This window comes from Labrus mixtus, chromosome 19, assembly GCF_963584025.1.
Source record: "Labrus mixtus chromosome 19, fLabMix1.1, whole genome shotgun sequence".
NCBI classification, from domain to species: Eukaryota; Metazoa; Chordata; class Actinopteri; order Labriformes; family Labridae; genus Labrus; species Labrus mixtus.
In genome coordinates, this window is record NC_083630.1 from 13,326,651 (window position 1) to 13,339,122 (window position 12,472).

The 12,472-nt window shown below is 38.6% G+C and overlaps 1 protein-coding gene across 1 annotated transcript; it reads left to right on the forward strand.

Annotated features, from left to right (window-relative positions):
- Positions 1-1,786: 1,786 nt before the first annotated feature.
- ube2wb (ubiquitin conjugating enzyme E2 Wb) lies at positions 1,787-12,041 on the forward strand. The gene is made up of 6 exons (XM_061064146.1): positions 1,787-1,911; positions 2,667-2,758; positions 6,760-6,862; positions 9,283-9,438; positions 9,525-9,600; positions 9,727-12,041. The coding sequence occupies exons 1-6, from the start codon at positions 1,897-1,899 to the stop codon at positions 9,738-9,740; spliced, it is 456 nt and encodes a 151-aa protein (XP_060920129.1). The 5' UTR covers positions 1,787-1,896; the 3' UTR covers positions 9,741-12,041.
- Positions 12,042-12,472: the final 431 nt, after the last annotated feature.

Sequence of the window (12,472 nt, forward strand, 5' to 3'; positions counted from 1 at the left end):
GATTCACCTGTGGACGTAACTACATGTAGAGAAATTCAACATGCTTTTCTCACTTTGCAAGCAAAGAAGTCATACATGGGTTGAAATGTCTGCACAAATCCTATGAGTCAAAAATATTCTTCATGTTGTGTTCGAAGAACATTTCTTAATTTTTCCTCAGCTTGAGAAACTTTTAAGCCAGTTTTACACCTAAGGAGCTTTCTTAAGGGCTAAGATGCTATGTGAATAACTTTCATCTTTACAAGGATCTAGTCCTTACTTTAAGAGGAAATTCTTGAAATGTCCTGATTCTAAGATTCTAAGAATTTTGTCACTTGGAGCAACTTTTAGTACTTACGAGGCATTGTGAATACCCCCCCAGGTTAATACAGGATCACAAACCTCCTCTGGTGCTTGATTCTTGTTATATTTTGACCAAAGCACAGCACAGTTGTTTCATTTAGACCACAAGGGACTGTTTGAGAAGGTGATAAAGGGGTATAATATGTCCTCTTTTAAGCCCATAGTCATTGATTTATTTGGTATATAACTTCTTGTATTTTTCATATCTCAATAGGCAGAAAGGATATCACAGTGGCAGTTTTTTCCAATATCGTTCAGCCCTACATCATTCTTTAATACTATCTCAAATTCTAGCTTGCTATCTGGAACGCCTCAAAGAACAGTGTGCAGAGATTTAATATAGGCCTACACTTAAATACACAATTTATGTTGCACATTAGTTGTTGGACTTAACTGGGATGATGTCTGTGTAAAAGGCTTTTTATACAGATGGCCATTATGTCATCATAATAATAATTACCCAGTAGAGGATGTGTTTGATCTCTGATAGTAAAATAAAATAACAGCCAGGAAACATCGGTAAAATACAAATGTGTTTTCTAGTATGCTATACCCTAGCTTCTTTGATCTAGATAAAGAAGCTTCTTATTTTCTATAGGGAAATAAATTAGATTTTTCTTCTTGGAATTTTTACTGAGACAATTAATAAATGGAAAGTGAAATGAATGGATAAAAATTACGAGTATTACTGCATAGTGAGATTTTTTATTATTATTTTTAATATATATTTTATTCATTTTTTAACATAACAAACACAGAACAAGACAGCGCAGACATAGCCAAATTACTGAATAAAAATAAATATATATATATATTTAAAAAATAATAAAAATAAAAATAATAACATACATGGGTCGTAATAACATATATCAGATACAATATTATCTACCTAAATTACACGTCAAAGGGAAAAACATGACTATGACGTATTTTTGAAGATAAAGTGTGGGCACCCTTTCTGCAATAAGCCAACCAGATCAGTGGGAAGATAATCTATGAAGAGTTGCCAAATATTATAAAATAGGTTGTTATTGCCCTTTAATTTAGCACTGAGGCGTTCCATAGGAAAAACCTTAAATGTTTCTCTGTACCACTGCGTGACTGATGGAGGCTTCTCCTGAATCCACTGAAACAGAATACATCGCCTCGCTAGGAGCAGAAGAAGTTATTTTTAACTACTTGAACAAGGGTTCAACTTTTTCTAAGTTACACTTATTACTAAAAGCAATAAGACAAGTAGGAACGAAAATAAATGTTATGTTTGGTGTTTAGGTGTCAGGGATGTGAAGCAGGTCATCGCTCCCTGAGCAGAGGTCATTGACCCCTCCTCGCGTCCTGTTTGACCTCAGTTGGTTTGAACGCATTCCCTTTCAATTATATTCAGTAATAAAAAATGCTAAATAGTCCGAAAACGACTAAAAAAGAGTGAGCATTGAGCGGAGTCCTTGCTCTGACGGTGCACATCAGTGGATTGTTTGTCTTCTGTCAAAACAAGTCGTCTCACGTGACTCCGTGACGTACAGTCCTCCACTCTGATGCAGGGGGGTTTCCATCATGGCGTCCATGCAGGTAAGAATACAATCGCCTACGGTCGAATATTTACAATGTAACTGACCTTTAGTGTTGTACTATCTGCTTGTTTATTGCCTACTTTATTCAGGAACATGTATTTGTTCGAAGTAGCCATGACATTAGGGTAAAAGCGATGTCATTTATCAGCAAAGACCAAGCGCTTGGTGTGTGCTAGCAACACAACTAGCCCATCATCACCCACAGCACCCAAAAAACCTGCTTCCTGCTTATAGGTTTGAGATATTGAGTGGCGAGGTAGTATTTTCGCAGCAGCCAGTGGATGATGCCTCAAGGACTGTTATTGTTACGAGTGGAAATTCATTGCGATATTTTTAAACGAGTGCTTACTGCTATTTGGTTGACGTAAGCTAGCTAACGAGACAGTGCGCAGATTGACTAGTTCCAGTTTCCTCTTCGGTTGAACAGGTGCATGGGCTGTGACATTTTCCTTACCTAACATACCGTGACTATATTAAATAATATATGTTGACGTGCTGTGATTGTTCCTTATCGCTTCAATGTTCATAAATTGGTTCCTTCATGCTGAACGAGTCACATCAGTCAGGGTGGAGTTGAACCATAACTACATTTAGCTCTATAATCGTGACGTCACTAAACGAATCAAATAGCATTTTTCCAGCAGTGCGGTATTGGAAGCAATGAAAAAAAAAAGCAGGTTTCACATTAAAGTTGAATTCATTTTGTTTGCCTCCGCTTATTATTTGTTGTCATTGTGCGGTTGTCTCCAACAGAAAAGGCTACAAAAGGAATTATTAGCCCTGCAAAATGATCCACCCCCAGGAATGACGCTTAATGAGAAAAGTGTACAGAACACCATTACACAGTAAGTATTTATTTTACATTTTAATTCATCTGTTTTAGCATGGCAACAAAGAAATCACCTTTACCTGTTGCCAGTGACTAGTGGCAGTGACTGAACCATAAATTGTGTGTTGCTTTGTACAATGTCATGTTAATCTCTATGCCTGGACACACACATGCAGTGAAGCAAATTGTTTGAATTGTAGTAGAAAGTGGGTTTAAGACACAGCTCTTGTAGCCTAAGCTGTGGCTGGTGTGGAAGAATTCGGGAGACTGGCAGATTTGGCCCGTCACTGGAGTGTCTCTAATGCACAGTGTCGCTATTCATCCTCATAAAATATTTAGAAGTTGGCATTCAGGCGTTGGGCTAGGGTAGCAGGAAAGAGAGAGGCTACTTAGCTGACCTTTCCGTCCAGGTTTCTTGCTGTTCCCTTAAAAGCCAGTAATTATGTTGACTGACTGAGTTAGCCAAATTGTGTCTGGTAAGCAGAAAGGAAGATATGAGGTGTGGTCCTATGAATGGATTAGAGATAACTTTATGGACATCATTCTACTGCAGGCTCGCAACTCTGACGTTAACAGTTACTACCTGGTTGCATTTGTTAAATTGTCTCCCAGAATAATTACTTGACACTGTTAAAGAGGTGTTATGCAGCCTCACAGTGCACTCTGGTTGATTTAAGAACATTATGTAACAATGCAAGATCAATGTTTTGTTTCTTCATGACTCTGAAACCTGTTTATCTAGCTGCCGAGTTCAGTGCATCCCAGGTTTGACATGGTATTTATGGGTGTGCCTTTTTTTTTCAGCTCTGATTTTAGAGGTCTGATGAAGTAGTTTAGTGTCATAATGACTGCCAGTGGTAGGGATTTGCTTGTTTAACCACACGTCCCAGTGGAGTAAGATACAGATACTCTGTTCCTGCCTTAAGTACAAACTAAGCGTATCCCTTTTTAGAAAACAATCGTAACAATGATGTGCGTGTCAAAGTGATAAGGTGTTCTTTGTTTTGGTACACATTGTCTTTTAGTTCTGCTCATTCGATTGAGATCTATCCATCAGTCATCTGTGTGATGCAGTTGAGCTTGATGCTGAAATGGGTAAATCCTTGCAAACAAGGAAACTGTTGCTTTAAAGCACTGATCAGATACCAGTTTTCTTCTTCCTTAAACGGATACCTGATTATAAAATCTGCAGATATCGACTACATTCCTATCCTGCAGCATCATAGTTAAATAAAAATAACTTCATAGTACTCATTAAATAGATCAAATGAACATATCCTATATCAAACATCAATCCTGCATAGGTACTGTTTTATTGACAGACTCTTTGCTCTTCAGTAAAACGCAGATATTTACTTTGAAACTGAATTCTGCACCTGATTAGCTTGTTTTTGAGAGGAGGAGACCGCTTCTGCTCCAATGTCAAAAGTTGTGGCCAATGAACACTGTAAGAAGCCTATTCTAAAAACAAGTGGTGCATCTCGAATCAAGCTAAGCTAACATTCACAGCAGTGGGGCTCACAGCTGCTACAGACAATTTGTTTTCTGCTGAAGAATCAGAGAAGCATCGAGTTTATACATGAAATACATTTTTTTCCAGTTTAGCTCAAAGTTACATGGAATTCTTTGCTAGCACGACACTGCACACTATAGTATTGGATCAGTGTGTATTACTGATGTACTAGCCGTTCTCGTACCTTGCGCATTTCAAGCTGTATCAGACTTATTCCCAATATTTTTATCGCAGCATTTCTCAAAATGGCTCTGTGTAATGTTTGTTGGCCTGATCATATAATCACCAGGCTGTAGGGAATTTGAGCAAGCTGAGCATTATGTCCTCAGAGTCCTTGGCTGTGTTAGGCGTGGGTTGCATCAGGTGTAACTCGTATACAGTGAGGCTGCCTCTCTCTAAGCTGCTCTGCCTGGGAGAAATACGAAGCTCCTTTTAGATGCTCTGACCGCTGGACTTTCCGAGGGGGCAGCTTCAAACAGCACTGACCTTGTAGCTGCCCTAAATGATTATATGCCTAAGGCTAGATTTGAAGGAGACACAAGGCTATATATCCGAACAACAGCCACAAGTCTCTTTAGTGTCCTTTGTGGAAGAAATTAGGCCAGAGATTGTGATGCTGCCATCAGTGCTCCCTTTTCTTCTCCTCTGAGGTTTCTACTGTGAGAAAGCAATGGCCATTTTACCAGTGAAGCAACATCGAACCTGTTTTATGACCATGGAGGTACTGTACACTGAATTGACAGGCTGTCCTTCAACTCAAGCATCAAGCCTCTGCGCTTACAATCGTCTATCATTTTCAGCAAGACACTGAATCCCTCGCAGCTCAGTCAGCACAGTTCTGTAGCAAGGCCACTGAGGCGAAAATAGATTTGTCCACTAGATCAATAAGAGTATCACATTATTTCTAAACCACTGTCATAACCCAGCTGGCTGTTGACAGTCAATGGAATGAATCAGAATTACAGCTTTTAATCAAACTCTTACAGCAGCATTGGCAACTTACACACTTTAGGATTCTCTTTTTAGTAGCGATCATGAGATGTGCTCCATGCAAGTCATGTTGTACTTGTTACCAACTAATGTGCTGCAGAACAGAGATACTGGAACATACAGAGCTTTGGTAATCATTAGATATTAAGACTAAAAGTATGCAGCCATGGTAAGGGCTAAAGATGAAATCAAATCATAGAAGCAGAGAAGTTCACCGCATCACTCTATTCAGCTGCATTCTCCCTGACCCCTGAAGGAATTGTGTATTAGCCAACAAATAACTATAATCATTGACTATTTCATTAAGCTATAGCTTTCAGTCTTTTACTTGTCTGCCTCTTTCCCACTGCCTTGGTGAACGGTTTTTGTGGTTGCAAAGACTGATATCATGTTCTGCATCTGTAAAAATATCAGATTTAATCCATAATAATTCCTGCAAAGTGAAGTGCAAAGGTCAAACTTCTTAATAAAGCACTCACACGCTGAGGTTTTATCATTTAGCTGTCCCAATGTAACCAAATAAGGAGTTACATTCGGGCAAGAGGAGCAAATGTGAGTTGGTCTTTGTGGGTCATTGCTTACACTGCAAACATATTGGCTTGTGCGTGTGTATGGCTGTTGCATTAATGTTTGACCGGCCGGTCACAGATGACAGCGAACAGGCTAAAAATCGGCTGATTTGGGTCGTCAGTGGGTCAATCGGTGCACCTTTTTGTTTTGTGTCTTGGGAAGCATTTACATGCATAACTTGATGCACACATTTTCAATTTGCAGTTAACACAGAGTAAAGCTGAGGCTCATGCCCATGCCATCAGTTTTGCAGGGAGTTTGTCATAAAGTGACATTTTTAAATTGATACAATGATTCAGAGAGGATAACCAAAGCCACCAGGATAACTCATCCTGGCACCATGAATGTCTGTCCAGTATGAAATACCAATCCGTCATGAAGTTGTTGAGAAATGTTAGAAGAACATACAGACCGATTTTGACATCTCTAGAGTTGTGGCACCTTCCAGTATGGCTATAAAAACAAACGCCTGTTGTGGAATTAGCAAATTTAAGGTTTCAAATGTCTCTCCTGATATTGTGAGTTATCAGTGATCTTGAATATTTGTTGTATTACTTGCTTAATTTCCTTTGAATATGTTTGCAAAAGGTTAAGGTTGAAACATAGTGTAGTAAATAAAAACATTGAAACGTGATGATCCTTCTCACGTTCTGTATTATTTTTTAAACTGCTTAAAGTCCTGTTTTATTTGTTCCTGGGAAAAAAAGACTTTAGTGTACTTGGAACAGGGTATTAAATGAAAAGCAGTGGCTCAGAAAGCTGAGTAGCCTCTCACACACAGTGAGGTCATGATTGGGCACCTGAACTGTTTCAATCTGAACTGAAGTTATTATTTTTTAAATTGTTTGACACCACCTGTCTTTTGGTTAAGTGTTGAGTGAAGCACGTTAGGATTGTATCCTCTTTTTGTTTGACATCATTTAATCTTGTGCATTTCATTTCAGGTGGATTGTAGACATGGAGGGAGCACCCGGCACACTGTATGAAGGAGAGAAATTTCAGCTGCTATTCAAATTTAGTAGTCGATATCCTTTTGATTCACCTCAGGTAAGAGGAAGTTTTCTAAGTGAATTGTAGAATTGTTGAATTGTATTCTAGTTGTCATTCTCCAAAGGACTGACAATTAAGTAAGTAATTAAGTTTAGAAAAAAAATGTTAGAGGGGTGGGAGCAGTTTCCATAGAGTGTCACAAATCCTTTCTCAAAGTTAAAACGTGATGAAGAAAGTAGTCCTTCAGGTGCATGGTACAGAAGTGCCCATTTCAAATTTCATTTTCAAATAATAAATAATCCTTTGTATCTACTGTCTGGGTGTCTGCAATAATAACATGAAACACAGCAGCTCTGCAGTTGTTGCTGGAATGAATCTGGCCTCAGAAACATTGGAGCCAGGAATCACTGACAGAGACAGCAGCACAGAGCATCCGCTCAAGCCACGTTTGAGGGGATTAGTTTAACTCAACATTCTTGTTTCACTCATCAGGAGCTTGGCCGTCTATAAATAGAGAGTGAGTCGGTGTAGAGAAAATTAGATAATCTAAGCTACTACGCTCTCAAATAGGAAGGGCGGGCTGTTAAAGCAGCCCTGTGTTGGACCCCAGAGTTAACTGTTGCAGTGCATTATAGGTAATCTGAGGAGCTTTGATTGTAACATATAGTTCACAAATGTTTTGTGTTGATAGATTGTATATTGGTCTTCCAACTATGCAAATCTATTTAAGTTGGCCACATTAGAAAAACACTGAGGGTTCAAGAACCACACAGAATATTTAGTCTATTAATAGCTATAAATATCTCCTACACCTGCATACTAATGTTTCTAGATTTCAATAACAATGGAAAAAAAACAAGTCATCCAGAGTCCTTTATAAATCTAATAAAATTTAAATACAAATATCTTTCATCACTTGTTGCTGCTGATAGATTACACAAAGCTCACACACACACGCACACCACACAACTGTTTTGACAGCAGCTAAAGTACCTCTGCAGGAGATTTACGTAGCATATGGAAACTATCAAAGCCAACGTCTTAGCATTACCAAATCACATTGGGTACAACCAGCTGCACATACTAAACAACAGCATCAGTAGGCATTTAACAGCAGAGGTCCCACACAACAACTGGCAGGATGTGATAGATGTGTTTCTTATTAGACTGTGTGTCCGCCATAAGAAACAGATACAGGTTTGACAGAGCAATAATTAATTGCTGATAGCCAAAATAAGTCACAAAATGTATATGGCCCGCAGCTGATATCCCTGGGAGTGACACCAAAATGATGTATATTTGTAGGATACCCATTATCTTAGGAATATTTATCGTATTACAGACACACCAGACTGAATAAAAGACACCTCTGTGGTCCATAGAGCAGTTTAAAGGGACAGTAACCAAATTGTGGGGAGGTGGTTGGATTGCCCTGCTGTATTGTGAAAGTTTTCACCGTTATTATAAAACGAACAAACTGTGTGTGTGTGTGTGTGTGTGTGTGTGTGTGAGACCAACAGTGAGGCACACTGGTAGGCCTAGTCATACCAGGTTGATAACATAAAGTTTATGTTTTTATATCATATAGGTCATGTATTTATTTTTTGCAAATGTTATTTGTTATTATCATTAAGGATGTTTTTTCACCTTGTTTTTCTTCCATATTTCATCCTGACTCTCAGTTGAGTTTGTATTGTATTCAGTACATCAGTGGCGGCTTTGGTCCACATAGAGTCCTGGTGATTGTGGGCTGTTCAGGTTTCAAAACTGTCTCTTTGCTCCTTGCCATCACCCCAGATTTTAAAGTGTATCAGAGGTTTGAGTAAATATTTCAACTTTCTGTAAGCGAGGAGCTTTCAGATTGTCTTGATGTTTTCATTGTAGTGCCAGCTCTACTTGTGCGCCTATCTGTAACACTCATCCTGTCAGCTCAGTGATGTAGGCTCTGCACTCTCCTGTGAGGCCCTGTCTGGTGCCACGCTGCCTCAACCCATTGTTACCCTTCATCACCCTCTTTACTCACCCTTTCTCTCAACCTCACCACTTCAATCCTGAGTTCCTCTCCTCTCATCATCACACTTTCTGTATCTTCATGTTCAGCTCCGACTCCTGCACCCTTTTAACGACTGCTATCCGTCGATGCTTTTTATAGACCACGGCTTCTTTTTTTATTAAACATGTCTCCTCTCTTAGTCTCCCATTCTCTCTTCCCCTCTCTCACCCCACCTAGGCCTCTCTGTCCTAATCCCAGAGCCTCATATTACCACAGAGCTTAACCTGTGCCAATACAGTAAAAAAAAAAAAAAAAATCTATTTTTCCTCCTGAATTTTCCCCCCTGACCATCACTCGCCTGAGTTTAAGAGAACAGGGCCTCAATTTGGTTCACAAATCTCCTTTTTGGGATCAAATACTCATCACCTGGTAGATGTATTATGATTGCACTAAAGTGAATAACATATGGTAATTTTTCTTGCAGGTAATGTTCACAGGAGAGAATATACCTGTCCACCCTCATGTGTATAGTAACGGTCACATCTGTCTATCTATTCTAACGGAAGACTGGTCACCAGCCCTCTCAGTGCAATCAGTTTGTCTTAGCATTATCAGCATGTTGTCCAGCTGCAAAGAAAAGGTAGGAAACCTGCACTCATGCAAAATGCAGTGTACACTACAAATACAATGCTTATTTAATGTTCATCTGAATGTTGTTTTCTGCAGAGACGGCCGCCTGATAACTCCTTTTATGTAAGAACGTGTAACAAAAATCCAAAGAAGACAAAATGGTGGTATCATGGTGAGTATTTCAAACCTCATGTTTCATTTTTCTATCTTTCTTTATTTAGTTGGGAGGAAAGACGAGCTATTGCTTGTAACTCTAAAGTCGATGTAACTGTATTAATATCTGTTTTTCCTTTCGCAGATGATACATGCTAATGTACAAACTTTATAATAATCGTAGAAGAAAGAAGTCCTACTGACCTTCGTAAAGCACTTTTTAATCATTCAGTCTTTGAACTCTGACGTTTGACTGGAACAATGGACACCATGCGCTGGAGGCTCTTGACTGCATTCCCCCCCCGGCCAACCCCCCCCCCCCTCCCCCCGCGGACGGTTGGATGCATGTTTTAGGCGGTTGTAACATATAAAGAGCGACAGTAGTGGAACATAAAGATGCACCCGAGATGGATTGTTATTTTTGGTCAAAGAGGTAGTCAATGCAGCGATGCAGGCGAGGTGGATTTGTGGTGAGATAATTATACTTCCTGTTTTAAGATTATTACGTTTATGTGTGGGTGCATTTAAAGGTCCTTGTGTTGTGCAATAAGAAGTGATGGATGCATGCTTGGGCCTACGAAGAGAAATCCAAATCTGATTGTTTTTCCGGAAAGGATCTGACCATCATAACCCCAAGAAAATGCTTCATCTGTTTGTTTTTTCAATTATATGCACTGTGAAAGTATCTAGTTTAAAAACAAGGCACTAGTAGTATGATATTCCCAACTTGCAGTTGTTCTGTAAGCAGTCCTCCACTTATATATCAGGTTTGAGGGGTTTTAGTTTGCAACACTGTATCAAGAGAAAAACACAACAGTCTTGTTCACCTTCCAACTCGAGTCCTGGCTGCACTTCCTGCTTCTGTTGGCGAGAATGTCGGTACCAATGGGAATAAACCAGACGTGACAACAGATGTTTTTCAGTTGAGTACATCACCTCGTAGAAAAAGGGGCTGAACTTGTGCAGCGTTCACAAGTCCAGCTTTAAAGATGTGCTGCGGCCTCTCTTTAATTTTTACGAATGTCCGTTATGAGAACGTCGTCGCACAACCCATTTTTATTTTATTTGTATGCTAGTTCAATTTTTAAATTTCATGCTTTAATCTTCTGAAACGTTTGATTTTAATGTCTTGAGTTGTTTGGTTTTTTTGTACTGTTTTTCAACTAGCTCATACTGATATTGAAAGGGGGGGGGTCTGTTTTGGTGGGTCAGTATGTTTTTTGTATTTATTTCTTATTTTTGAATTACAATTTTTGTTCTTGAGAAACGGTAATGAATGACTAAAAGAAGTGTCTTTACTGGAGTGGTAAAGATGAGGCTTTCGGTATTCCCCCTGGTCAGAGTTTTGGCTCAGGTACTTTTTTCAATATAGAGCTCACCTCTAAAAAGATACCTATCAGATATTTTGAATTTAACTATATTTTCACCAAAAGAGACTGTTATGTTATAACATTATAACATGTCTGAAACTATTGTACATAAGTCTTGAATTGTTGGATGATGTGAAAGAAATTAGCAGAGGATGCATTGACTTTATAGCAGAATGATAATAGGAGTGCTTTATTTCATTGGATGTTAGGCTGCATCTTTTGCTAATTACGACGTGTACAGACGGCGACAAACACCACTGCTGGTTAAAAATAGAAAAAAAAAGGTTACGTAGTTTTACAGTGGGGGTGCATGCGATTTTAAACCCTACTTTTTCTTATTGGCATCAGACATTGTGACAACTTTTGAGTCTTTCCATAAGTTAGGTTCTGGTTTATTGGATGGATTTTAACAGAGCTCACCTCCAGAGGCTTTGTGGCTTGTTGTCATTTTTTATTTCACACTGTAATCGCTCCATTCCTAAACAAATGTTTTATCGCCATCCAGTCAGAGATACTTGAATTTTCCATCTTGGTTTGTTTGTATTGCGTTTTGCTTTTTCCAGGGTCTAGGTGAATTTCTTGAATGAACATGAGTGAATGTGATGATACTCTATACTGTAGAGGAGATTACCACAGCACACCGCTATCTCAAAAACTATATTGATAACTTAAAGACATCTATTTAACCAATGATTTTTTTTTTTTAATAGCTTGTAACGGTCTAGTCTGCTGTCACTGTACTAGGAGAAAAAGACGGTAGAATTGAAATGATTGTGTAAATGCAGTCACAACAGCATTTTGGGTGGAAACGAGAAGCTTTCACTCAGTGGCTCGGTAGAGATTTGAAACACATGCAAGGGAATATGTTACAAGGGTTTGGATGTGACTTTTTTTTTTTGTTCCTAGATTTTTCTTTTCCTTTTTCAATGTGGTTTGAACTCTTAGCTTGCAGGTTGTTGTGAGTGATCAACACTAATGAGGGTGTGTTATTTATATTCAAAATTTTGTTCTGGGATGTGCAAGCTCCATGTAATAGGTGCCTGTTCATTTTCATAATCAATAATAAAAGCAAAGATTCACTTTTATTCAACCTTTGTTTGGATGTTTTTTTTTTCCTGTAGTGGGTGAAAATCTTCAATTAATTGTATGCATACACATTTTAAAACAGTGACACTCACTGTTGGTGTAAATAATGAGGTTTGAAGCTTAATTCAGAGAAACAAGTGTCCTTATATTTAACGGTACATATTACATCAATTGGACAACACTAAATGGAGAAAACTAAAACATTTTCCAAGCTGCAATATCTACAAGGAAATAAATAATATAGAGAAAATACTTCTTGCCAATCATTTTTTAATGGGCTTTAAAATGATTTGAGTCTTCTATTTAAATAATCCGATGTTCTGAGGCTTTGGTCCTCCTCATTCCTCTCTCTCTCTCCCTAAATCGAACTCAGTCCACTCTCTTGTCTCTTGTAAGAATTGTGTAGTTTTTAAATAGTTTTATTTATTCTGTTTT